General features: G+C 40.5%; 2 protein-coding genes and 1 non-coding gene across 8 annotated transcripts in view; 2 read left to right on the forward strand and 1 right to left on the reverse strand.

The window, feature by feature from the left end:
• Positions 1-20842, reverse strand: part of Pygl (glycogen phosphorylase L) — a 35475-nt gene extending 14633 nt beyond the window's left edge. The window contains exons 1-7 of the mRNA XM_027929428.2: positions 20524-20842; positions 14325-14426; positions 11736-11814; positions 9809-9912; positions 3800-3931; positions 375-486; positions 2-84 (exon numbers count right to left, since the gene is read on the reverse strand). Coding sequence (XP_027785229.2) covers positions 2-84; positions 375-486; positions 3800-3931; positions 9809-9912; positions 11736-11814; positions 14325-14426; positions 20524-20766 — 855 coding nt within the window. The 5' untranslated portion in view covers positions 20767-20842. The remainder of the gene's footprint in view (position 1; positions 85-374; positions 487-3799; positions 3932-9808; positions 9913-11735; positions 11815-14324; positions 14427-20523) is intronic.
• Abhd12b (abhydrolase domain containing 12B) overlaps positions 1-27310 on the forward strand; it is a 91341-nt gene that overhangs the window by 59272 nt on the left and 4759 nt on the right. For 3 of the 6 annotated variants that reach the window (XR_011706609.1, XR_011706610.1, XR_011706611.1), the window contains exons 13-14: positions 11922-12064; positions 25465-25532. Coding sequence is in view for 1 of the 6 variants with exons in the window: in XM_071607897.1 (XP_071463998.1) it covers positions 1659-1686 (28 nt within the window). In the remaining 5 variants the exon portion in view is untranslated. Of the gene's footprint in view, positions 1-1658; positions 2445-11921; positions 12065-25464; positions 25533-27310 lie in introns of those variants that run through there. The other 3 variants (XM_071607897.1, XM_071607902.1, XM_071607901.1) reach the window with 2 other exon arrangements.
• On the forward strand, positions 9150-9227 carry Trnaa-agc (transfer RNA alanine (anticodon AGC)). Its single transcript has one exon. It is a non-coding gene; the product is annotated as a tRNA-Ala (tRNA).

Here is a 27310-nt window from a genome sequence, read left to right on the forward strand (position 1 = left end):
CATTATCATTGGGGTAGAGCACCCGGGAGATGTTCTCAGCCAAATTTCGGTCCAGCACAGCTTGAATGTAGTCTCCAACATTAACTGAGGGGAATGTCAGAAAAACAATAAATAGACAAGCCAGCCTTGATCTCACTTAATGTCATGCCATGTGTGATTCCTTAGATGCCCAAAAATCCAAAAGGATCTCAGCAACCCTTCATTCTGGGCTTCACGTGAGGTCTGAGGGCCAGACTGAAGGATTGCTTTAAAAACCTCCCTCCCTACTCTCTCCATAAAACTTTTGCTTAGTTGCTGAAGACTTCAGATCAGAAACTCAAGCTCAATTTGGTTCTGACTAGCAACCAAAAAGATTAAACAGAAACCGTACTCACAGTCTCTGAGGTTGAAGTCATTTGGTGCGCGGGCAGACCAGAGGCGCATGGTGTTGACAGTGTTATTCATATACCCAGGCACAGGGGTGTCATAAGGTAGGGCCAGGACCACCTGTGGAAATGAACAGATGCAGCTGCTTATTGTTTCTCAAATATAGGTTAACAATGGACTGAGAGACTGCAATGGAATTCTATTCCTGGCCCTATATTAATTCAAACTGTGTAAGGTATAAACCAAGAAGAGGGTCCCAGGGCTGGATGGGGTAGTAGAGATCATGTGATTCCTCCCCCAACTGGAACATTCAGGTGGATGGTTCTTTGTAGCATTTCTGTGTTGATATTCCATGTGCCCTTGCCCAGATACAGATGCAGGAGAATGCTAACTGTGGTATTAGTATTAGGAAAGGCGTATCTTTCATATTTCTGATCAAGCTGCTGCTCAATAATAATAAACATGCAAGCAGAATGACAAACATGAATCTGTACGTACCCAAAGGTAAAAATTAGGATAAGTTTTGTGCAGGTTACTCATTGACCTGATTGCAAACATGGTGAAAATTAGTGGAGCAGGCATTTCATGAAGACAGAACATTACATATGATATTTAAAATGCTATGCTACATTTTTGAAGTTACATATAGAAGAGTTATTTTAGTGGTTCCTATAGCAATCTGCCAAGCCAGGTGATAATTAGCTGAGTTGGGTCTAAGATGAGAGCTTTGGAAAAATCTCACTCAATCTTTGTGACAGTCATTGTAATAGAGAACAGGAAAATGAACCATGTTTAAATGCATTTTAAATGCATTTAAAATTTATGTGAGAAATGACTCATGTCCAAACCCTGCCTTGTCAGAGTCAAGCTCTGGAAGGAGAATGACAGGATAATTGAACTGGAGAAGGCTAGACATCATTTGGTGCAACCTACTCATTTTGGACACAAAGAGACTAAAGCTGAGAGAGAAACTACTTACCCAAGGTCACAATCAGTGGCAGAGTTGAAACCTAAACACACACTTTTTTACTACTGCCTGTTGAATTATGAATGAATGAAGCATTATGGCCAGTATCAACCAGATATATTCAGTCATGCTTTCACGATCACTGTGGCTTCAAAATTATATATCACCCTTATTTGAATATCATCCACTAAAAAATAAAGGTCTCAGAGGATGTTTAAAGCAAGTTGTGATCAATCAGGAAAATTCACAGAGAGGGACTGAGTCTGGGTTCAGACAAGATTTGTATTTCTGACTCTTGAAATATACCACTTGAATCTCCTTTCAGACAACTTCAGAGAGAACCTGCCCCCTAAGAGGTCACACTGAAACTGTGCACTTTCTCCAGGAAGCTCCAGCATGGCTGAAGCACCAGAGCTGTGACTCTTCTAATGGACAGTTTTTGACTCCAGGCCTCATGGGCCCAGTCAGTTGCTCAGAGTGGCACTAGAGCCTGGAGCTCTTCCTGAGCATCCTGCTTCCTCCTGCTTCTCTTTCACAGCTGGCACCTTGGTCTGAAGACTTCCCATCTCATCCCACTCCTTCCCACTTTACCCATCACAGGAATTCCTCCAATGTATCACTTGTACCTCTAATTCTCTCTGGTCTCCCAGAGGACTCAAACACACACAAGATCGAAATGAACAGCTCAGTTTCCTGGAAGCCACCCCATGCGTGCACTGAGCGTGTCTGGCCTCATACTCTCTGAACTCACTGGCTACCACCACGGGGATGATCAGGTGATGGTTGTCATCTACGAAGCCTTGCATGACCTAGCTCAGCTCCTTGGTTTAACCTTTGCTCCATAATCTTACTTTTATGGGCACAGAAACACACTCTCTCATTGAATTGTGGGATAGCTTATGAAAATATCTAAAGGTGCTTTGTAAATACAAGTTGTCTCGCAGTGGAACTGATAGTGTAAATAGAATGCTTCCATGATTGATGTGTGAGCCATACATTTTGATAAAAGCCACTGGTGAAGTTTTAGGCACCAAATTCCATAACACAATTACAGTTTCATATTAGATACATTTGTGAAATCTTTAAGTGGATTAATTACTGATTTGTTTGTAGCTCTCTCTCTCTCTCTCTCTCTCTCTATATATATATATATATATATATTCAATTGCAACTTAGATTTTGGTCTATTATTTAGCTGAAATGAAAAAACAAAACAAAATAGGACCTTACCTTCAAATAATAGTATTAGTTTATTACCTATACCATTATACTTTTTATTATAGCTCTTAATGTGTCATCTTACATGCTAAATAAATTCATATTCAGACAAGAAACCTTTTTTAAAAAAAGTCTTATTTTTCTGAATTGCAAACAGCTCTATAAGAATTAGTAAAATAAATCATAATTTTAAAAAAATCAGCTATATAATATGATCTTGGCTCTTTTAAGGTAAAATAAAGCATTTACTCATAAAAATAATTCATAAATCAACCAAATTTAGCATTACAATATTGATTTTGACTTCCAGTTTTCATATATAAGAGCACCATTTAGTTGGTCATTACCATTTTCTTCAAGTATTTGAAGAATGATCAGTGGTTGATCTTTTCAGCCTGAGACTTTTTTTCTTTCTTTCTTTCTTTCTTTTTTTTTTTTTGCAGTGCTGGGGATTGAACCCAGACCTTATGCATTTGAGGCAAGCACTCTACCAAATGAGCTATATCCCCAGCCCCTGAGACCATTTCTTATTAAACAAATATTTCAAGTGATGCTCCATTGATTAGGTGGGGCTGTCCAGTACTTAATAGGGGTTACATCAGCAAGTATGAAGATGACAAAGCACAAACCACCACTGGGGGTGCCATTGTTCAGTGATAGTGCAATAGTCAAATCTAGTGACAGGAAAAGTGCTTGCCCAGCAAGTAAATGCACTTGAATTGATACCAGCATTACTTTTCTAGAAGTGATCTGTCACAGAATAACACAGTACACTTTGCATAGTTTGCATTGTTTTTCTGACTTTTCAATGAATAAGAACTTTGATAATCTTTCGAATAAACCCTGAAGTGTTAAAATATTTATCTTGGAGAAACTGTAAGTAAATATATATATGGCAGTGGGGTGAGGAATAAATTTATTCCTCTTTGGCCTCAACAACTACTTCATATAAAACTGGAGCACTAAGCAGGATGGATATTACAGAACTGACTGATTTCTGATAAAGCTGATTGCAAAATGACCCTGCTAAATCAGTTGACCTTGGAAAAGTTTCTTCTCTCTTGGTGTCACTTCCCTTGTCTCCAAAATGAATGGATAACACTAAGAGAAATAACAGATTTGTTTATAAAAATGCATTCTATCATTCAATACAAAACATACTCCTCTCAATGTCACATGCATATTACAGTGGGTACTTCTTACCACTCTACCTTACACAAAATGTTCATAGCGAGGAGGCCAGAATACCTGAGTGTCAATCCATTTGGTCCCAGTTGGGGTGGTCTCTACTTTTCCATAGAAGTGTACAGGCAGCATGAATTCAGGGCGGGCCTTCTCCCAAGGGTTTCCATGCCTGAGCCAATCATCTGCCTCTTCTATCTGCAAAAAAGAAACTGCTTAGAATTTATTTTTCAAGAGATATGGACCCAGTCCTTCCATTATTTCACAATAAAAATGTCTCCAGCTGAAAGGACTAAAGAATATTGTTTTGGAGAGATTTTGGATTTATCACTCTCAATTCATTTTTGTCTTATATCACAAAACAACAATACTTGCTAGTACTACTCTAAATGTTTCATATGTATTATTGCATTTAAACCTCACAGCAACCCCAAAGGAGGGAACTATGGATCGCCCCTTTAAAGGATGAGGAAAATAATTGCTGGAGGTCACACAGAGACTAAATGGTAGAGCTAAGATTGACTTCAGGTCTGTGTGCTCTAGAGCTTCTGTCTAAATATCTGTGGAGCCAACTATCCAGTTTGAACTAAACAGAGAAGACCTCTAGGGATGTTTACCTTTGGATATATGAACCTGATGGGTCCTGCAAGATTCTCAAGTTTAGAATATACAGAATCAGGAAATGCTACTTAAAGAACAAAATGTTTTATTTTTAAAATAAAGTATTTTTAAAACAGAAAACAGAAACCATTATATTTCATAGAGTTTTTTTTACCTTAATCCTTATGTGATTTTTTAAAATGATACATGTTAAGGTTCATTTTGAAAATGTTATATACTAAGAGGTAAAAATTTATTTTATTGACAATCACAACATTTCCCCAAGTATTTATGCTAATACATAACAAAATATTTCTTATAAAAATTTTAAACTATAGTTTTTATTTAGAGTATCCTGGATAGTGAACAAATTTTGGTTTGTAACAAACATACCAAAGCAAGAACAATAATAACATCAAACACACACACATGCATTTGGAGAGATACAGTTTTAAGGTAAACTGTGTAAATGAAACTTACGAAATAGTACAAATATATTAAAAAATGGAATTGTGTTCTGGCAAGAAAGAGGTAATTGCCAATAAGATCATGCTGATAGATAACAGATATGAGTGACAGGAGCATGAGGTTAAGGGGAATAGTTCTATAAACTGGGTCCTCTGTGTTGATTCTGACATGCTTTAAAAAAACAAAAGGTGGCAATTTACCTGGAGCCCTGCCTGCCTAGCTTAAGTCAGTAGGATATGCTACATTCCTTAGCAAACAACCAGTTATCTGCAGGAGAAGTGCAGGCCTGAAATGCTGATAAGAAGAACATAAGTTACCCTGGAGTGGGGGACTACAGATCAGGTTCCAGAACTCAGAGAGATAAAGGTACCCCCCCCACCCCCAACCATAAACTATATAAGAACAAGTTCATTTAGAACAAGTCATCATGGGTCAAAGTGACCTAGAATTGTCATGCACAGTGGGGTCTTGTAAGTCTGATATCATTTTGCTGTCAGTCAAAAATCAGGAGATGGTTCTGTGGGACTCTCTGGAAACTTCCCTGGGACCCCCAATAAAACTGGAGGGCAGAAGGGCATACTGTACTTATCCTCTTTGACAGGACCCACCTTCTCCTTTGAGAATGTCCCCTTTTCCCTCTTCTATCTCTTCTAATAAGCTCATGCCTGCTTCTCTGAGTGACATGTCTAAAATCTTTTTGGCATGATTGCAAAGACCAATGAGAAAGGACTGCTCTGGCTGCCACAACTCTGTGGCAGGCCCTTGCCCTATAACAATTCCAAATATGGTCATTTTACCTATTTGATTCCTCACTGTCACCTCTTAGACCACTCATCTTTGTTTTAAAAGATATTACTTAGGAAATTATGACACAATGCTGGATACCCCATGATCCCTCCATGTGAAGCCTGACCAGTCACAGTGTAGAGAGAGAAATAAACATAGCCATTGTCTTTTGGGATATGAGGCAAAACATTAATGTCAAGAGCCAGGCAAGTAAATACACATTCACTTTTTTGAAACATAGTTCATGACTTTATATCAAGAAATGATGACACACAGAAAGGGAACTCACAGACAACATCTTCAGGTAGAAGAGCTGGGAGTTTGAAACCTGCTGGACGCAGCTAAGGATAGAAGGAAAAAAAAGCCCAGAAAGGCTGGAGGTAGATTTGGACAAACTGTCAAATCACATCTTGTTAGAATGCAGATTCTCAGCAGGTCTGAGAGGGGGTCTGAAATCCAATATTTTAACAAGCTCCTGATGCTGCTGGTCCCTAGTCTATCCAAAGAGCAGCCTGGAGCTACAAGGTGCTACAAAGCTAATAATTAATTCTGTGCTACAGAATCCAAAACTAAACTCCATTATCCCAGTGCTAAAGAGAACAAACAAAAAAATAAAATAAAATTTTAACAAAGTTTTCTAACTAATGGACTGGACAAGCTTCTTGTCCAGTTCATTAGTTAGAAACTCTCCAATAAGCAGATGACAATATCAACAAAGTAGGGAAACATCTTGGCTTGCAAAATCCTTTATGCTGTAAGGGCAGGTTTGGGGTTATAAAATACTGGTCAATGTGAACACTGCTTCCTGTCACGGAATAGAAAGTAGCCCATTTACCTCATTTCAGCACTCAGGGCTGCTGTGGAAAGCTCCTGAAGGGACTGTGTGAGGCAGGAGGAAGATGAAACAGCAGGTTTTCCTCTGCCAAGTCCTGTGTGTGGGAGAACTGACACCACCTCTTCTGCTGAGAAAGGCATCAGGATCACAGGCTGTGCAGAGGCTGGCTCTGCACGACCCCTGCTGGGCCCACTCCCCTGCAGTTCCTGTGAAGTCCCGGCTATATTTGCTCTTTGAGGAAACACTTTTTTCCCCTCTAATGCAGGGGTTGAATCCACTGGTGCTCTGCTGCTAAGCCACATCCCCAGCCCCTTTTATTTTTATTTTGAGACAGGGTCTTTCTTAGTTGTCCAAGAAAATAAAATAAAACTGGAGGGCAGAAGGACATACTGTACTTATCCTCTTTGACAGGACCCACCCTCTCCCTAAGAAGAAAAGATGGATGTGATCATTGCACTATGAACACCTTTGTAGAAATAGCACAATGAGACCCATTAATCTGTACAATTAGTATGTGTTAATAATTGTAGTAAGATATATAAAAAGAATATTGAGAATATTTCTGGGGAACTCCAAGAATTCCACAATGATAACTGGAAGCTTGCTGGGTAAACTGAACCGTGTGTAACTGACTGGAACTGGCTTGGCGCAGGGTTCTAAGAAGAGAGGGGTTCACAGACACTGTGACTCAACCCTGAGACACACACAGTGAGCACCCTTCCACTGGGAACTGTGGTGTGACTGCTAACTTTTATGTGAGGTTCACCTTCTCCCACCCCACCTCCCAGTGGCCAGTTATTTTTTACTGAAGACTATTTCTAGTAAGGTTCCAGTGATCCCCATTAGAATTCTTGGTAAGTCCAGAATTTTATCAGTGCAACTCTTTTCCTCAGGAGGGTTCACAATGAATAGTTTTGTTCCCCCAGCAAATCTTCTTTGAAGAGACTTAAAAATTAAAAGTCTATCACCCTTCACAGACTTTCCAGCTCAGCCTACTGTGTATCTGCCACTGCAGGGTTCCTGTAAGTGGGTGTGACCATGCTCTTGAAGAGGCAGCAGCTTTGGGGGCAGATTTTTTTTGTTTTTAATGGAAATGTGTGTGTGTGTGTGTGTGTGTGTGTTTTAATGGAGTGATATATTTATATTTTCACTTAAAAAATTATATCCGGATTGAATTTCAAGTCAGAATTAAAGATGTGGTGATGGCTAGTGAGGCTAGGTTTGGAATATTTGGATTAGCAAAAGCTATTTGGTCTTTCTCTCCACTTTCTCTAAGGATACTGGAAAATGCATTTCCTTGTTCTGTAGAAAAGGGGATGGTTTCCCAAAATAAAGACCATTTAAAAGGGAGGGTGATTAATAATGACAGACGTTTCATAAAATTTGGCAGGAAAATACACCTGCAGGAGGTGAGGGAGAATTTTGAAATCTATTTGCTGAGTAATGATGTCAGTTTCATTCCACCATCTTTCTTACCTCTTGCCCCATAGCACCTTGGTTTTGCTGAGGCTAGCTTTGAACTCATGATTCCCCTGCCTCAGTCTCCCGAGCTGCTGGGATTTCAGGTGTATGCCACTATGCCCCGAAAGGGCTATATTAATATTTTGTGGAATACCACAATTTATTAAATCATCCTCCTTTTCTTAGACAGAATTAACATTTTATTGAGTGCTTGTTTGTGTGCCAGACATTCTATATATTTTTATACTAATTCTATGAAGTTGGTATCTCCATTTTGCAGATAAAAAAACTGAGGCTTACAGAAGTTAGGTAACATAAAGGAGGCAGCATGACTTATAAAGGTAATGAGTCAGAATTAGGTCTCGAATTAGAAATTGGGGCCCAACCTTTTCTTCTATACCATGTTGGCTCCCAGTTTTTAAGATTTATTTAGAGGTTACTGAAGATATACAACCCTGGTCCTTAGCAAAACTTGGAATTCTGTTTACAATATGTCTTTTATAATATGTTCTAATTATTCTCCTTCTGAGTATTTTTTCATTCTGTCTTCAGGCTGAATCTTTTAGTTTCTTTCTTCCTCAACCCAGAAAGTATCCAGATACTAGGGAAGGGGACTGAGGAAAGTGGTGACCCTTTTTTTCTTCTGGCTTTTGTTAACAGCCTTGGTCCCCCTATCCAATCCCTTAGCACTCTGCCATTGGACTCAGTCTTGCAAGTATGGGGATGCTCAGAGCTCAGTCCTTTTGGAAATACAATCCAGACATTTTTGTCAATGGTGTGCATGTATGAGATGAAGATAAGAAGAGAAAGTAAAAAATCACATTTAGTATCAGGGAAAATTATCCACAGTGGGGCTGATTGTAGATGCAAAGAGCTAACAAAGAGAAAAGAAACAAATACCTAAGAACCTGGCTTGGTTATACAAAAGTAAAACTAAAGTCATCTGGATGGACTTGTGCACATTTCTATGTAACATTATACAAAATAATATGTGCCAGATTTATTTGATGCAACAGTTAATAAGGTTGTCTGATTTCATCTTATTAAAAAAGTCAAGACATTTAGCTTTTTATCTTATAAAAAAGGTGTGTTAAGGAGGGCAAACCTCTGAAGATAGACAATAATACTGAATGTGGACCAGGAAATCTGGGAATACATATGCATATTTTCCAGCTGATGATCTGGGGTAACTTCACTTCTTTAGAGACTAAGTTTTCTCTCCTACAAGATGGAAATATATTTCTTACCATCAAGTGTTACTGGGAGGCTGGGGATGTAGCTCAGTGGTAGAGCATTTGCCTAGCAAGCAGAAGGCCTTGAGTTCAATCCTCAGTACCATAAGCAAATAAACATGCAAAAACTAGAGGAGATTTGTAGTCAAGCAAGCTGCAGAGTGGAATGTCATAAGCTGTAGGTGGTCCACATTCAGGCAGTAAGTGATAAATATTTTCAGAACTCCCTTCTGAGAACCCACTCTCAATGTCAATGTAGCAAACACCAAAGCTCCAACCTGCCCTCAAGAATGATAAAAATAACTCCAATTTGAGGATCTGTCACTATGGGTAGGCACTCATTAAGTGATTCTTTCAGGTTATTTTTCTTAATCATCACAATAACTCTGAGATGGATGAACTATTATTATTCTCAATTTATAGATGATAATTAAGAATCAAAGAGATTAAGGGCTGTGATGGAGTCAGTGAGTAAGAGCAGGCCCTGTGCTAGGTGCTGTGGATCTGATGGTGAGTGACACCCACAGCTCTCTACTCTCAGGGAACTTATATACTAAAGGGGAAGAATGGCTGTATTCATTGCTGTCAAAAATGCCAGAGAAATTAGTAAAGCTTTATAAAGTATAAAATATCCAGAGCACAAGAAGTCATGAAGTACTTCAATAATAAAATTTAAAATAATTGTTCCCATACCTGCCACCCATCTCGGATCTTCTGGTTGAAGATTCCATATTCATATCGGATGCCATATCCATAGGCCGCAAGTCCCAAGGTTGCCAGGGAGTCCAAGAAGCAGGCTAAGTTAGAGAGTACCACAAAGGACAGAGTAAGCTTAGTGTAAATTTCAAGGCTTTCTCCCCAAAACAGACAGCCTCAGAACAGTTTTCTATGAGAAACCACTTTTATATTTTAAACCACAGAGACTGCTGTATAATGGGTATTGATTTTTTAAAATAACATTTTTTTTCTAATTATAAAAATAACACCATAGAAAAGTTAGAAAATATAAAAATTTATAAAGAGGAAAATAAATATCACCTATTACCTTACCATCTAGAAATAACCACTGTGTAAATGCTGGTATTTTGTTTGAGAACAGATAAGGAAGCTACCTACTTGAGACATATAGATTATTGTTACCTACACTGTCCTTTCTAAGGGAAGCTGTTTCTATTGTCCCCCTGCTTAAAAAGATAGCTCCAGGGGAGTATAACCTATAAGTGACCCATGTCCTGACTACTAACTAGATCTTTGTGGAGGACTCTTTCTTACTGAATTTCACTGTTGTTGGGATATATATGACCATGTGTTCTAAGAAGTCTGGACTAGGAAATGAACCTTGATTAATTGGCCTAGTAATTTTATTTTCTTCATCAGTGACTGGCATTGGCTTGGGCATACGTTGACACTCAATCCACTGAGTGTTACTAACAAGGTGCAGGGAACTACTATGAAAGATTTTCCTTGCTGCCACCATCTTTTGCTTCATGGTGGGGGTTGGGTGGGGATTTAGAGGGTAGTGTAAAAGAACCACAGAGACCTAGAGTCCTGACATAATCGTGATGTTAAATAAACCCTTCTTCAAATAGCTCAACCTCTGCAGTTCCTGTTCTGTGATAACACACGGCCTTATTGGTTGGATAATTTTTTTTTTTTTGCTAGGTTTTCTATTAACTAATGACACAGCATCTGAACCAGAATAGCCAATCATCAGGCAGAATAGGGATTTATCTTGTGGTTGGGTGCAAACTCAGGGGTTTCACTAATCAGATTGTCCCTCTCAGGAATTTGAACTGATGCAGAGAATGAGGAAATGTACAATAGGAATTAAAAACTGAAAAGAGCATTGAAAGCTGTAAAACAAACAGAAAGATGTAAATCAAACAGGTTCATAGGTCAACTCTAAAACAGAGATCCATGAATGCCAATGACTGAGGCCTTCAAGTTATTTTAACATGTCCAGCCCCTGTGCCCATGTGGCCTGGCTCTACTCCATTTCTTCTCTCTCTGGGTTATGGCTATATGGCTTTTTCTGGGTCCTGACCAGTTCCTCCTTAGAGCCTGACCACAATGGGGTCCCAACCTTTCCAGTCAGGTAAGAGATGAGATCACGTAATGAGAATTACTCAGCCTCATTTGCCGCTTCACTCTTTGACCTTACCAGTCGGCTGAAAAAGTGAAGTCATTTAAGTTCTCATTGTTAAATGCACTTTCCATTGGCACTGCTGGTCTTCCTACAGCCCAGGAAGCCTAGTAATGCCCTTACAACTTAGGTCACACCACACAAATATGTGAGTTGAGCTGCTGTGAACACAGCAGTGAAATAAAAGAGACAGTTTGGAAACACTTAAGTGCACAGGGAGGATCTGGTTAACTGTGGGGTTTTAAGCAACACCTCACAGGTTTTGAGCAATGTCTGTTTTGTTCAACTTCCTTTCTCTGCTGGAAATTGTCTGGATTCAATTCAGCCACAGTGAAAACTCAAGAACAAATTCATTTACGATAGAGCATACTTTGCACTTCTAGGAAGCCTGTCTGCTGCTTTTAAGTGTGGTTGTGCATGGCATCTGAGGAAACATCAATTGGCCAGACAAGATGATACATTCCCAGTGTCACTTACCAGCAAGCCTCCCAAGACCACCATTGCCAAGTCCAGCATCTTCTTCAATCTCTTCTAACTCCTCCATATCCAATCCAAGCTGACAATGAAAGGAAAATAATACCGGATGTGGATACAAATATAGGCCATTTGGGTCAGGTACCCAGGTGTATTTGTGTACTTGAACCAGTTTCATTTCCCTCACAGCTCATTCTGGCATCAGATGCCCACTGCAGACACTGGCAACTGCAAATGCCAATGGTACGATATGGTACAGCAACATCATGGAGGAGAACATGGACTCTAGATGACTGTCACAGACTCTGCTACTTCCTTACTGGTGACCCTGGGTAAGTTACTAAATCTTTTTATGCATTGCACTCTCTTATTTTAATAAGGTGGGTGATAAAAAAATATATGCCACATTTAGAGTTGTTGAAAATTAAGAGATTATGCAAAACATATTCCTGGACAGATATTTCTCAATAAATGTTAACTATTATTATTATTATTATATGTGTGTGTGTGTGTGTGTGTGTGTGTGTGTATAGGGTAGGGTTAAAACCTCAGAAATAGTCCAGTACCAAGCTGACATTTGCTGGACTGTAGGAATTTGAACATGAGCAAAAGGTGCAAGGTAAGACTTTTCAGTATGGACTGAAGATCATCTTCCCATGACCACAGTATATTTACTCAGTAGGGTCAAAAACTGTTAACCCAAATCAGTGAGTCACTGCAATGAGATGACTGGAGGCCCGACAGCTCCCAGGAAAGCCTCAGTCCCGCAGTCCAGGTGGATGGAGATAAAATCTTCTACTTCTTGCTGGAGTAGATAAGAAGCTACTGGAAGTCAAGGAGCATCTGTGAACTTGGAATGAAGGTACCTGGTTGTCCATGGGCTTCCTGCCCCTAAGTGTGAGGAGTCACACAGGCAGAGTCTATTAGCACCACTGTGGGCTCCTGTCAGAGTTCTGCAGCCTTTAGGTCACTGTGGGTTGCTAATTTTACAATGAGGAAATTGATAGCCAGATAAGTTGCAAGACCCATTCTATGCTGACTAGATGATAATCTAACCCAAACTTGGCTAAAGGATGGCCTGTTGTGAAATGAGGATGTTCTTTTCTGAATGTCATTCAATCACGAAATTGGATATTTTTTAAGATGGAAAACTAATTTACTTATTGAGAATACAGGCCTGAGATGTAACTCTGCTTGAAGACAATGCTCCAGTTTTCATGATCTCTACTCTTATATCACAAAGAGCTTTTTCATGTAAACCTTGACCATTAAATCTTATAAGAGTTAAGCATGATTTTGCTTCATTTCACTATTTTGAATTTAATCCCTAGTAACCAGAGCCTACTGGGATCCTTGTGCAATCCAACTGTAAGTGCTAGCACTCAGGATTTTTAAATTCTAAAAATAAAAGTAGGATCTAAACCTTGAGCAAGAAGCTGAGGAGCACTTCATTTCACTTGGTTTTATTTTTTGGTACCAGAGATTAAACCCAGGGGTGCTTAATCAATGAGTTACATCCTCAGCCTTTTTAAATTTTATTTAGAGACATGGTCTCCCTGAGTTGCTTAGGGCCTTGCTGAGTTCCTGAGGTTGGCTTTGAATTTGTGATCCTCCTGTCTCAGCCTCCCAAGCCACTGGAATTATAGTCATGTGCCATGGTGCCCGCCCCAACTGTCAAATTGTGATCAGTTCTTAAAAAGTGGACTCAAGACCAAAGCAAAACTTGCAGTTCACACAGCAGAGACTTTCGAAGGCTTGTTCAGATGCTAATTTCTAAAATGCAATTTTTTTGTTTTAAGCAAAGCTATATTATTTTCAGCTAATATTAGGGGAAGTAAGGAAAAGGGAAGTGGAGGAAAATTGCAATGGTTCCTTCACAGGAAATGCTCTAAACCCACACAAAGCCCTCAGTGATAAACAGCTGGTTGCATAGTGTGACAATCCCACCTCAAGGGAAAGGAAGAGTTCAAATAGTCTCTCATTTAGAATTGACTTTGTGAATATAAATTCTTCATTTCCACCACATTGAAAAGGTTAACAACCCTGTTTTTGGTTGAAGCCTGAGGCTCAGGAAACAAACAGTTAAATATATTCATAAAAACAAATTAGTACATTGGGGCTAAGACCTCAGACTTTTCCTTTAGGGAGGAAAGACATTTTACATATCATTAAGCAACAGTAAGACAAAAGGATTTTAAAGCTTATCATTTTCTAAATTGCCTTTATACACTGAGAACTGTCAAACTATGATCAGTTCTTAAAAGCGGACTCAAGACCAAAGTAAAACTTGCAGTTCACATAGCAGAGACTTTCAAAGGCTTGTTCAGATGCTAATTTCTAAAATGTAATTTTTGGAGGAATGCTGTCAAAGACTGATTGCAAAAAAAAATTCTCATGCATCATAACTAGTTCGCTAACTTCTTTTTCTGGTCCTTTCTTTTATGACAGAGATCACCAGTTAAAGTCTGTTTCTAATAGTTTGTAATGACCATCCCCTCTTTTGATAGTATATGTGCTATGTTTTCAGAGTTCTTGAAGTGAACTTGAAATTTAAAGGGAGAGGATGAGAGAAATGAGATGGGAACAAAGTACCTGGTAAATGGCCTCATCACAGGCATTTTGCAGGCCAAGGTTGATCATGGTGTTCTGTAATGTCCGGCCCATGTAAAATTCCAGGGAGAGGTAATACACTCTCTAAAATAAAGAAAGGAAAGGTCATGTTTCCACTATTAGGCCAACCATCCAAACACAAGGTCAAATGTTAGGTCACCAAGAAGAAACAAAAGAGGAGGTAGGTCTACTTTAACACAGCTGCGACACATATCAGATCAGATGCCTAAGATTATTCCTGACATTGGTTTGGGAAAACCATTTATACCATTTTAGCAAAGTGTTCAGTATTTTTTATCCCCAGGGAGTGGAGAAAAAGCAAGCTCATTCATCCAACGACTTGGATTTAATGTTTTGTGTTTTCCCCTGTCCTGTTCAAGAATCTTACAAAGAAAGCACACTTTAGACAAAGAGAAGTTAGACTGCCACGACTCAGCACTCCCTTTGAAGGCGAGGGTCAGGTGGACTGGCAAGACGTACAAGGACCAACTCCGTAGACTCTATGGCCAGACAATATTTCTCTCTGGTTATTGCAAGAAATTTTACAATTTTAGAATTAAAACTGATCTTGAAAGTCTATGAACTGGGAATAGTTCCTTCTGAATAAAAACACCTAAGGTTTATTAGATTTGTTCTTGATGAAATAGGGAATTTCTCTATTGACTTAGAAGCTGTTTTGCTTTTGACATGGTAAAAGCCTGGTAAATAATATCAGAGTCAAAAGTGAGAGGTACAAAGTTCAGATATGCCTAAAGCCTTTTACATACAAACATAGTTTACTAATTAGGAAAAGAAAAAAAAATCCACGAGTGATTTCATTATCCATTTTTACAATATCTTATTCCACTCTCCATTATCAGTTATGTTCTTCTCCATCAGGTATAAAACAACAAAAACCTGTAAATGCACCAATATAAAGTCAACTCAAATTTTAGGTGTTCTCTCATTTCTGTAAGAACCAAAAAAGAAAAGTGTTTGGTCAATCGGAAAATATATAAAATTATCAATAGAGTCCAGGATTATAAATATGTTGCATAACAATAAATGACACACATATGAATAAAATATTATTTTAAAATATCAGTTTAGAAGTTTCACTCTTTCATTTTGTGAAACAACTGAATTTTTGTCTTCACATGGGTAGTAAGCATCCCTGCCTTAGTGAGGCCTCTAACACTCGGTCCTCATTTTTTATCCAGGTTGTTTGAATGTCTCTCATGCTGTTATTAAGGCCTCACCAGCCTGTCAGATGCCTTTGTGGGACTGGGAAAAGGCACCTTTCCTGGGCAGACTGAAGCCAAACGGGCAGAGCCCACTCAGACCTCTGGCTGGTGTTCTTACACACAATGCTACGGCTGTTAGGGGGAAACTGTATCTCAAGCCACAATGCTCACTTGTGGAATATTAGCACAGACTTTTTTCATTCTTCCGTATGTATTTTCATTATCTCTATAACATAACCACAATATTTTGCCATTTTGTTTAAAGTTATCTATAAAAAGCTTATTAATAAATACAGTATGTATGTAATACTTGAAATTGTGAGGTCATCACCCCAGGAATAATGGCTACATTTATATTGAATGTCTTTGCCTTCCTTTTTTAATGATTCCAAGTTAGCATGGACTGAAGATATATTAAAATATATAAAATCTTAAGAATATTCTAAGATATTTCTAGGTCTTCCTTAAAAAAAAGAGGTTGTTTAAACACAGTAAATGAGAGTCCCTTCTTACATGAGAGATATTATAAGGACAGAAATTTTAGATAATTTCCTAATTCTCAAAAATAGTTTTTCTGAACCCCCTCTGAACCTCACCTAATATTTGAGGGAAAAAATACACACACACATATATATTATATGTATTTTTTATATATTATATATATATATATGACCTTGAAAAATAGATCTCTGTCATCATCAGTTTTTAACATTCTGAGTTTGAAAAAAGAGATTTAGGAAACAATAAGAGAGGTAAATAGGGAGCCTACATCATGGGAACAAATTTTTACTCCTCACACTTCAGATAGAGCCCTAATATCCAGAGTATACAAAGAACTCAAAAAATTAAACAATAAGATAACAAATAACCCAATCAACAAATGGGCCAAGGACCTGAACAGACACTTCTCAGAGGAGGACATACAATCAATCAACAAGTACATGAAAAAATGCTCACCATCTCTAGCAGTCAGAGAAATGCAAATCAAAACCACCCTAAGATACCATCTCACTCCAGTAAGATTGGCAGCCATTATGAAGTCAAACAACAAGTGCTGGCGAGGATGTGGGGAAAAGGGTACTCTTGTACATTGCTGGTGGGACTGCAAATTGGTGCGGCCAATTTGGAAAGCAGTATGGAGATTCCTGGGAAAGCTGGGAATGGAACCACCATTTGACCCAGCTATTGCCCTTCTCAGACTATTCCCTGAAGACCTTAAAAGAGCGTACTACAGGGATACTGCCACATCGATGTTCATAGCAGCACAATTCACAATAGCTAGACTGTGGAACCAACCCAGATGCCCTTCAATAGATGAATGGATAAAAAAAAAATGTGGCATTTATACACAATGGAGTATTGCGCAGCACTAAAAAATGACAAAATCATGGAATTTTCAGGGAAATGGATGGCACTAGAGCAGATTATGCTAAGTGAAGCTAGCCAATCCCTAAAAAACAAATGCCAAATGTCTTCTTTGATATAATGAGAGCAACTAAGAACAGAGCAGGGAGGAAGAGCAGGAGGAAAAGATTAACATTAAACAGAGACATGAGGTGGGAGGGAAAGGGAGAGAAAAGGGAAATTGCATGGAAATGGAAGGAGACCCTCATTGTTATACAAAATTACATATAAGAGGTTATGAGGGGAATGGGAAAAAAAAACAAGGAGAGAAATGAATTACAGTAGATGGGGTAGAGAGAGAAGATGGGAGGGGAGGGGAGGGGGGATAGTAGAGGATAGGAAAGGTAGTAGAATACAACAGTTACTAATATGGCATTATGTAAAAATGTGGATGTGTAACCGATGTGATTCTGCAATCTGTATTTGGGGTAAAAATGGGAGTTCATAACCCACTTGAATCTAATGTATGAAATATGATATGTCAAGAATTTTGTAATGTTTTGAACAACCAATAAAAAATTAAAAAAAAAAGAGATTTAGGTATGTTTACAAAGCATTTGGAAGTGTAGGAAGGACTTTGAAAAAGAACTATTATTGCCTAATAGCAAAATATTTGAGCATTTCCAATATACTTTATAAAATATATGCATGTGTCACTATTACTAATATTTTATGTATAGTACACAAAAAAATGAACATTTTTAAAAGGCTTGCAAAGATAAAGAAGACCTAACAATAACCAGAGTTTTGAAGTATCTATCTATCTATCTATCTATCTATCTATATATATATATAAAATACATTTTTTAATTTTTTTTTGTTTTTTTAGATGGATACAATATCTTTATTTATTTTTATGTGGCACTGAGAATTGAACCCAGTGCCTCGTGCATGCCAGGCCAGCGCGCTACCACTTGAGCCACATCCCCAGCCCTGTATTTTTATATTTTATTCCCAGAATTAATCAGAGGAACTGGTACTTCTGGGAAGACATGTGGAACAGGTGGTAACAAAACTGAGACTTGAAGGAAAGTCAAGAATGAAACATAGACATGGTGGGAAGGGCTTCCAAGTAAAGGGCATAGAGTGAGCAGAGGCCCAGAAGCGGAGTTTGGTGGAACATTAAGGTAGGCACTGGCGGGTAACACAAGATGAGCTAGGAGAAACAAATTCACCCAGATGGAGAAAGGGTTTTAAAAACTTAAGTATTGTGGCTGGCTATGGAAGCCCATGGTAACTGAGCAGAGGGCAAGATGTGTTACTTTAGGAAGATTAGCAGAACTACAAGGCATGGAGTAGTGGGACTGCAAATTCAAATGCCTGCAGAAACCATTCAGAGAAAATAAATGAGGGTCACATAAAATGATGTGACATACTAGGCAATGAACTGGTGTGTGCAAGAGTTCTGGCCCAAGGCACTGAATTTAAACTGGTGAAGACATCTTGTTGGCCAAACAAAATACGTCTACTAGCCATAGCCAGCCCCATGCTGCCAGCTGTGGCACTTCTGAGAATCAAGGTCACCACTTAGAGGTCCACTGCAACAGAGCTGTAGCCAGGGCCTCAACTAGCCAGCAAGTGAGAATGGAAGAGAGTGGGTAAGAGGGTAATTTCCAGGGAATCTTCAGGTATCAACAGATTTTGGTAACCCATTGAATGGTAAATACAGCAGGAAGTCAAAGGTAAAGCTAAATTTTAGTGTCTGGGTTACTGTCAAGATGAAAATGCCATTAAAACTAGAAACACAGAGGATAGGGCAGGATTAGGAGGAATATGATTTGAGTTTTTAACATGTTGATTTTGAGAGAGAGGAGGAGATTTAGGAAATGTAGGAAGGAGTTTGAAAAGGAACTTAGAGATCCAGGTTTATGATTCATTAGCACAGATTCTAAAGAGCAAGGGAGATGGGAAAGAAGCTTGGACACATACTGGCTCTACACTGTACAAGAGCAGGAGCCATCTGTTTAGTTAAACAAGACTGTCATGGGCACTTTGTTAACACTTGTGGAATGAATCATGTTCACTGTTGTACCCTCAGTGGATCAGAATACCTGCCTTATACTTTCACTCAAGTAGGAAAGGAGAGCCCACACAATGAACTAGCCAAAGAACCAGGGAAACCTATAAAATACCAGATAAGCCTCTGGAGGGGAAATACGCAGGACTTTATAGGAGGAAAAAAAAAAGCGCTCATTATGCCACTCTTCAGCTTAAAAATTTTAACAATCATTTTAATGCAAGGGACAGTATGGTATATGTAGTAACATCCCTTTTGTGTAAATAGAAAAGAAAGTAAATAAATGTATACACAAAATGTTTTCTAAGGATACATTTACATTTATAAGAACACATGTTAGCATTTTGATATATTTGGGTGGTTGGCCAGGCATCTGGGGTGAGCAGTGGCTATCTGAAAGTGTTGTTACAGCTGTAACTTCTTACTATTAGAATCTCTCTCTCTCTCTCTCTCTCTCTCTCTCTTAAACATTTCTATTGTTTTGGGGCACTGGGATTATGGATCACTTTTTCTTCACACTTTTACATATTAAAAGATCCTAATAAATATTTACATATTTTTCTCATTGTCTCCAGGATGTATCCCAATCTTTCGCCCTTTCCCATTTACTCTAACCAGCTTTTCCAGTTTCATCTTCCAAGATGAACTCAAACACACCCTCCTTACAGCTGTCAGCGGCTGTCTCTCACTCTTACTCTGCACATAGTATCTCTCCCTCTCTCTACCCTGTCCTCCCCGCACCCTCAATTCTACCCACCCATCTCTTGTCCCCTTCCCAGATTCTCAGGAAGAGAGAGTGGGCTCAAAGCATGCTAAGGGACTCTCCATTCCAGCCTCCACGAAGTGGATGAGTTAAACCCCTGAAGAGCTTTCCTGCAGCTCTAGGGTAGGTCTCCAGCGGGTAGCAGACATTTCTCTAGGAGGTCTTACGTGGGGTATTTCTCTAGGAGGAAGTCCAGGAGCTTCACGCCCTACTCATCAGAACTGGGGCAGGACCCCTACCCTTCCCTCTGCACCACAGTTACGCATTCTCTTGGAGAAACCTGGAACTTAAAACTATTTGAAGGAACTCTATATTTGTGTGTCTTCCCTAGACACTAAGCTCGGCCAAGGCAGGGCTTTTGTCTGTTTTATTCAGGGCTGAAAGTCAGGGGCATAAATTGTTCTTGGCAGCCCGGACAAGAGGCGCCAGTTACCTCTTAATTCAAATGCTTGCTGTAGATGCTCCAAAAAAGTTTGTGGACAAGAGATTGCCTAGGCATTTGCTTACCCAGCGGGCCCAGGGTCGGACAGTGTAGGGGTTCGGGTGGGGCGCTGGTGGGCAGCGCCGCAGAGACGCGATTGGGGTGCCGGTGGGGTGGTGGTATACGTTTCCTGGTCTGTCCACCCACAGCTCAGACACGTCTTCCCCGGACTCCGGGGCAAGGGCAAGGCGCGCAGGGAAAACACGCTGGGGGTATGGCTGCAGATCCTACCCACCTCCACGGCCGGGGCGGGGAGTAGGCTAGGAGACCCCCTGCCAGCCCGCCCTCCCTACCTTGGGGCACTTCTCATAGTAGTACTGCTGCGTGCGGATCCAGCGCCCCACCAAGTGGTCGCGCACTGTGTGAGCCAGCGCGAAGAAGTAGTCGCGAGGGGTGGCCACATTGCGGTCCTTGACGAGCGTGAAGTGCAGGTGTCGGTTGAAGCCCTTCTTGAGCTCGGCCACGTTCTCCACGCCCACGATGCCGCGGATGCTGATCTGCCGCCTCTTCTCCTGGTCTGTCAGGGGCTTAGCCATTGCTGCGGGCGGCGGCGGCTCAAGAGCTGGACCTGAGGCAGGAGGCAGCTGGCGGCGGGACAGGGGCGGGGCCGCCGCGCTGGCCGCTGCTTTTGAGGAGCAGAAAAGTTTGGGGTCCGCCCCTCGGCGCGGCACCGCCCTCCGCGCTCCCCGAGGGTTGCGGCTCCTGTCCACCCCTAGGCGCCGGGCGCAGCCCGAGAGGAACCGCGGAGGGAGGGGGGGTGGGCGTGGGCCGGGGACCCGGCCGAGGCTCTGGGCTGTTTACAGGGACCGTGTGCAGGTCACGTAGCGCTCGGAGGCTTCCTTCCGGATCTGCCAAACTTGGGAAAGCAGGGTTTGTTCTGGCTCCCTGCCACAGGTCCCAGCGCCGCCAGGACGTGGTTGGTGAGAAAACACCTTGTTGGCAAACTGTCGTTTACTGATCTACGTTTGCAGTGCGATTATTATTATCTCCCACCTGGGATCTTGCTATAACTCCAGGTTGTCCCACCTCCCTTCCCATTCCTTCGCGTCGCCTCACGGTGGATCGTCAGCGTGCCCCAGTTGTTCTTAGTTTTTGAGGACTCAGAGACTCGGGTTTCTGGTCTCCTAGAACCGGTCTTGACCTGCCCCTAGCACCTTACCACATTCTGTAGAGATGGGTCAGTAAGAATCAGTGAATCCAGGAATCTATGCTTCAGATTGACTGTGTGCCAGTCGATTTACATTATGTTTGAACTGAAGGAGAGGGCGGAGAGAAAAGAGGAGGGAATGTGTGTGGAAAATGAATGATCGCTCATTGGGCCAGTTGCCTTAGTCACATAAAACAAACTGGTCTGTGGCAATCTACAGGGCAGGCTGATCTTTGCTCTGTTCACCTTCAGCTCCAGTGGTATTTGTGGTGTGTGTGTGTGTGTGTGTGTGTGTGTGTGTGTGTGTTTACACCTTGGCAAAGGTAAACAAAACACATGGGATTTTAGGATGTCAGAGGGTTTTTAGCCAAAATTGATTATTTTGAACTAATGCGAACTCACCATAAAAATCTAAGTTTAAATCCCATAGGTCTGGCCTCATTTCCAGACTCCTGGTCCTCCTTACTTCCGGGGCTTAGACTTTGGCCCTTGGGGCAGAACTAAGGCTGAGGTGGGCTTTATGCAATACCTACACTATTGACAATCAGCAGAGGAAAGTTGGTAGGAGAATTGAGGTTGAGATTTGGATTTGGATGAGTCCTGAATCAAGAGAGTGGAGTGAAGTCCTGTGAGGGGAGCCTGAAGGAAAAAGAAATTCTTTTGTTGAAAGTTTTTTTTTTTTTTTTTTTTTTTAATCATCTTTGAATACCCACAGAATAGTCACAGCATTATGCCAGTTTTGGGTCATTCACACATTGTGAAATACGTCAGTCAGGTCTAATAGCTGGATGGAAAATAAGGTAAAAGGCTAAGTGTCAGTAGATATTACTCACATGGAGGTCTCTAAGCAGCAGAAGGCAAAATAAAGTCTGAGCACTTGGATGGGGAGTGAGAAAGTAGGATACAAAAGAAGAGAGGGAAGACACCAAAGCAAACTTATTGTTTCTTAGTTTTGCTTAAGCCTATTTCAAGTAGGTACATCCTAGCCTCCTGTGTATTTAGATGTAGTGAATTCTTGTTGGAAGTCCAGGTTAATGATGAACTAATGCACATACTGTTTTTTTGATTCCGCATCCAGCCAGTGAGCCCACTCTCCTGAATTGAACATCTCTCTGTGGAAAAAACTGTCAAATGTTCTAACCATCAAATTAGAAGTTCAAACTGTAGAATGTGGGGAGGGAAACTGGGGTATCATCCTGTGTTAAAGGGGATATAAAAGCACCAGATGACTTGGGGTACTAGTAGAGTCAGTCTTCCAGACACTAAATCAACTGCCTAATAGTTATTCCCTTCTCATTTCCTTTAGGTTTTCTGAAAAGTCTTTGGTATTAGCATTTGTTAATCTGCATTTTAAACAGAAGGTAGACTCTTCTTTTTTTTTAATTCTAGGTTTTAGTATCTAATTAGAATTCAATAAATTGTATTCTAATTATTATGAGTGATACTTTTCCAATTTTTGTTCCAATATGAGCCTTATTTTTCAAATTTTCAGTTAAAATGAACTTGTTTCTAGAAAAATCATATAGATTGGGTGGTACATGACTGGGGCAAAAAAAAAAATGGTGCATCTATAATTGAAGTTTGAGAAACCAGGAGATTGATGGTCACTGAGGTCCCTTCAAAGTCCAACATCTGATCCTTCTATACTAGTACAGAAACCTGAGGCCTCAAGAAGTTAAGTTACTTGAACAATAAGATCAATATCTTTAAAAACCTCTCCTTTAAACTGGGTGCTGGGGCACATGCCTATAACCCCAATGAATCAGTAGGCTGAGGCAGGAGGATTGCAAGTCTGATGCTAGCCTTGACAACTTAACCAGACACTGTCAAAGAAAGAAAGAAAGAAAGGAAGGGAGGGAGGGAGGGAGGGAGGGAGGACGGAAGGAAGGAAGGAAGGAAGGAAGTTCTGGGGATGTAACTCAGTGGTAGGAACAGCCCTGGGTTAAATGCCAGGTACCAAACCAAACAACACCAAAACCTCTCCTTTAGCCTCTTCCCTGACTGAAACACTAAAAACTATGGGTGCCTGAAAAACCATCAGATTTAAGTGGTTCACATGTTTATACCAGCCTTGTTAACAATGACATGTATTATTCCTGTTTCTTCTCTACTGCTTCCTTGTGGCTTCTGTAATGAAACAGCATTTGTGAATAGCTGAACAAACTGTCCAAACCTCACAGGACAAGCATAAGCTCCCCACTGTCAGAAAAGAACCAAGGTAAAATGTGTTAATTTGAGTCCTTACAGAAGCAGATGCTAAATAGGGTTTCAATGTGAAAAGGTTTTATTAGGGCAAATGTTTGTGGGAGAGACATGAGGAGCGAGCCAATTTAGAACAGGAGAGCAGCAGACCATGATGCAAGCTAATGCAGAGCGAAGAAGAGAAGGAGGGGAAGGCAGGGGGTCATATCCCAGGCTGCCCTGTAGTCCTGGAGGATCCAGCAAGGTCACTGGGTTGTTCTGAAGCCAAAGCCAGCAGTGGGAGGAGTCCCTGGTTCTTTGCTTGTCATTGGTGGAGTGTCCCCAGGGAGACTTGACCTCTGTGCAAACACAGCAAGGCTATCTACAGCCCTGGGTCAGTTATACTCACTACCGTTGTGTGTGTCTGTGAGACCCATTTGGTGGTTATAGCAAAAAGATACTATTATCCACAGTCTCAAAGCAGAGTTTATTGTGCTGATATATCACTTCCAAATTCACCAAGGCTGTAACTAGCATTTTCCAAAGGGTTCTGGTTAGACTTTTACATACATTACCTCATTTAGTCCTCTTACCAGCTCTGTGAAGCAAGATCTATTTTTCTTTCCATTTCACAGATGAAGAAATAGGCTTAGAAGTTATGTAGCTTGCTCAGGATCTTCACAAATGAGTGGTAGAAATGTTTTTCACATCCTTAAACATTGATTTCACTCCCCTGAAACAGGATTTGGGATCTGTTATGTAAACTCAAATTCAGACTGCATCTTAGCTAACCAATTTATCTATTCATTTGGTTGTTTTGGGTTTGTTTTTGGTTTTTTGGTACTGGGGATTTAACCCTGTACCATTTGCCACTGAGCTACATCTCAGGCCTTTTTAATGTTTTTATTTTGAGACAAGGTCTCACTGTGTTGCTTAGGGCCTTGCTGAGTTGCTGAGGCTAGCCTTGAACTTGTGATACTCCTGCCTTAGCCTCCTGAGCTTCTAGGATTACAGGTGTGCATCACTGAATGCAGCTTCACTTGGATTTTTAAATTTTTTTAAAATTTGTGTCACTTAGTTACACATGAAAGTACAATGATCTTGACATATCATACATTTGAATCAGATGGGATTCACTTGGATTTTTGTGTGTGCTATTTGTTGACCTTTTGGTCTACTTTTTTTTGGGATTGAACCCAGGGGCATTTAACCACTGAATCACATCCCCAGCCCTTTTTGTTTTTTAACTTTATTTAGAGATGGGGGGGCATCTCACTGAATTGCTTAGGGCCTTGCTAAGTTGCTGAGGCTAGCTTTAAACTTGCAATCCTCCTGTCTTAGACCCCAGACCCACTGGGATTACCAGTGTGCACCACTATGCCCGGCTTGGTCTACTTTTAATCAGACCTGGGTCCAAGAAAATGCCAGATGGCCAAAGTGGCCCCACATACAGATCATTTACATCCTGGAGAGGGGAAGTGTAAAAGATGGGCTGAGCATTATGCCCAAGGAGTAGAGGTAAGTACATTTTGTTCAGGTATTTTTAATGTATGAATCCGTCAACCAAGGTTACTATCCAGGCTCTGCTGTTTTAAATATTTAGAAAGATGATTGAGAGGCTGGATTGATTATGCTACGGAACACCCTACCACCTGCAGACAATGTGGCTAACCAAATTGTCATCTCTATAATTGGCTGTGACTTCGATCCTTCTCTTGGTACTTGAGTGTAGTTGGCTTGTCTTGAAGAAGTGGATGTTCCTGGCACTTTTACTTCCTGTCATACTTGATTTGTTCATTAGTACAGTAGTTTGGCTTGTTAAGAGTGGTCTAGTGGGAATTCCTGAAAAGCTGGAAAGTTTTACAACCCACTTTTTTTTTTTCCCTGTCTCTCGAATCATGGACAGTCTCAATATGCCTGTTGTGGAAGATGCTGACACCAGAGAATCAGGGCTTCAATTTCAACTTCTGCAAAGTAAGAGTAATGCTCCTTGTCCTTTTCACTCTGCAAGATGGCTTAGCTTAGAAAAACCATGAGTAGAGACATGAGAGAAAAGGCTAAAGGCATTATGGAAATGTAAACTTCTGGGAGAGGATTACATTTTGAAGTATTAATTTTTTATTTTCTCCCAATATTTTACTTTTTCCCGAAGTGCTTATGAGCTCTGAAGAAAGACATGAACCTTCCTGGTTTGAAACTGTGCGTTAACATGCAGAAGTCAAGAATGAGGGGCAAGGGTCTGAGGAGAGTGAGGTGGTGGTGAGAAGATGATATAGGGGTATGGGGAGAAGAGAAAGAGCAACTTTCAGAGTGAGGAGCCTGAGACTTGCTTTCCTGAGGAGGCAGCAGAGATCCCAGGTAGCCTGAGTATCTCAGAGAAGCAAGGGACCTTAGCTCCATTTCCTAGGAAAATCCAGGGCAGGTAGTAGGAGCCCAGGGAGAAAGTGTCTTCTTGGAGACTCTCAGCAATCTGGATTTAGGCATGTTTACAAGGACTCCCTATCTCCAGGGAGACTCAGGGCAGCCACTGGTTGAAGGCTGATTCAGAGAATACCCAAGTGGTCAGGAAGAAAGTCTGGAGGCATCCCATCCCATATCCCAGCCACTTGACACTAGGGCAGCCTTGCTTGGGGGACCTGAGTTGAGTGGACTGATTGAGATAAAAGTTTTCTCCTTCTTGGAGGACTCAGAATAATATAAAAGTTATAAACTGTGTGCCTTGCACAACAGGGTCTGTCTACTGCATGCATTTGCTTCACCCTCTGGTATCACTATTCCTGCAACAAGACTCACATTTCAGAAAAGGCTTTCAACCGTGTATGGGAAAGAATGAGGAGATTAACTCTGGGAAAGTTTTGCAAACCGACATGAACAAATCCTGACCGAGGAAAGGAAGTGAAAAATGTGCTAAGCACAGGGTTTCAGCAGACATGCTCAAGGGATGGCCGCCTGTCACCTTGACCCAGGGCCGCTGTGAAAGTAAACTTCTCCTGTCCATGTTTTGACCTGCCCTTTGCACACAATTGATTAATTGCCAGAATCAGCCATACAAAACAAGCAGTATTAGTTTTCAGAATTTTGTTCCATGGAGGGGGCCAAACCTAAAGAATCAAACCCCTAGCTTCTCAAATGCTAAATACTCTAACTTAATCAGAACTGTGTAATTATCTGCCTTTAAAGTTCTAACTAGTAAGATGCTTAGATACAGATGGGTTACATTTGTTAGCTTTAAACCTCCAGAAATCCAAAGAGAGAATGGCTTTCTCTCAATTAATATTTTCAAGGCTGGGCATCTGGGTGTTATATTAAAAGCTAATGTCATACACAGACTCAGGACTCTTTTTTGTTTTCATTTCTTGTTGTCTTAGATGGATTGTAATTTGTTAAGCGAAGCTGTGTATAGCCCAATTTTCAAATTCAACATTTCAACTTTTTGGTTTATTTATGACAATATTTGTTCAGCACCTACTATGTGTGTGCAGCATTGTGCTGGTCATTTGGAATATATCAGTAAATCAGATTGACTATATAGAAACCAGAAATGTTGTCACTCCAGGGCTCCATTTTCTGGGAACTGTCTTTCTTGTTTTCTTACCCTTTCTGCCTTATACTTATAAATATAAGTCCATATGTTTATTTTGGGAATTGTCACTTTGCAACCTGACCTAGGTTTTATAGCTGTACTATAGGACTCCACTATGGTCATATCCTGGATGAGAAAATGATCTGGAAGCATTTGTCAATTTAGAACA

Source organism: Marmota flaviventris, chromosome 2 (genome assembly GCF_047511675.1).
Source record: "Marmota flaviventris isolate mMarFla1 chromosome 2, mMarFla1.hap1, whole genome shotgun sequence".
Lineage (NCBI taxonomy): Eukaryota > Metazoa > Chordata > Mammalia > Rodentia > Sciuridae > Marmota > Marmota flaviventris.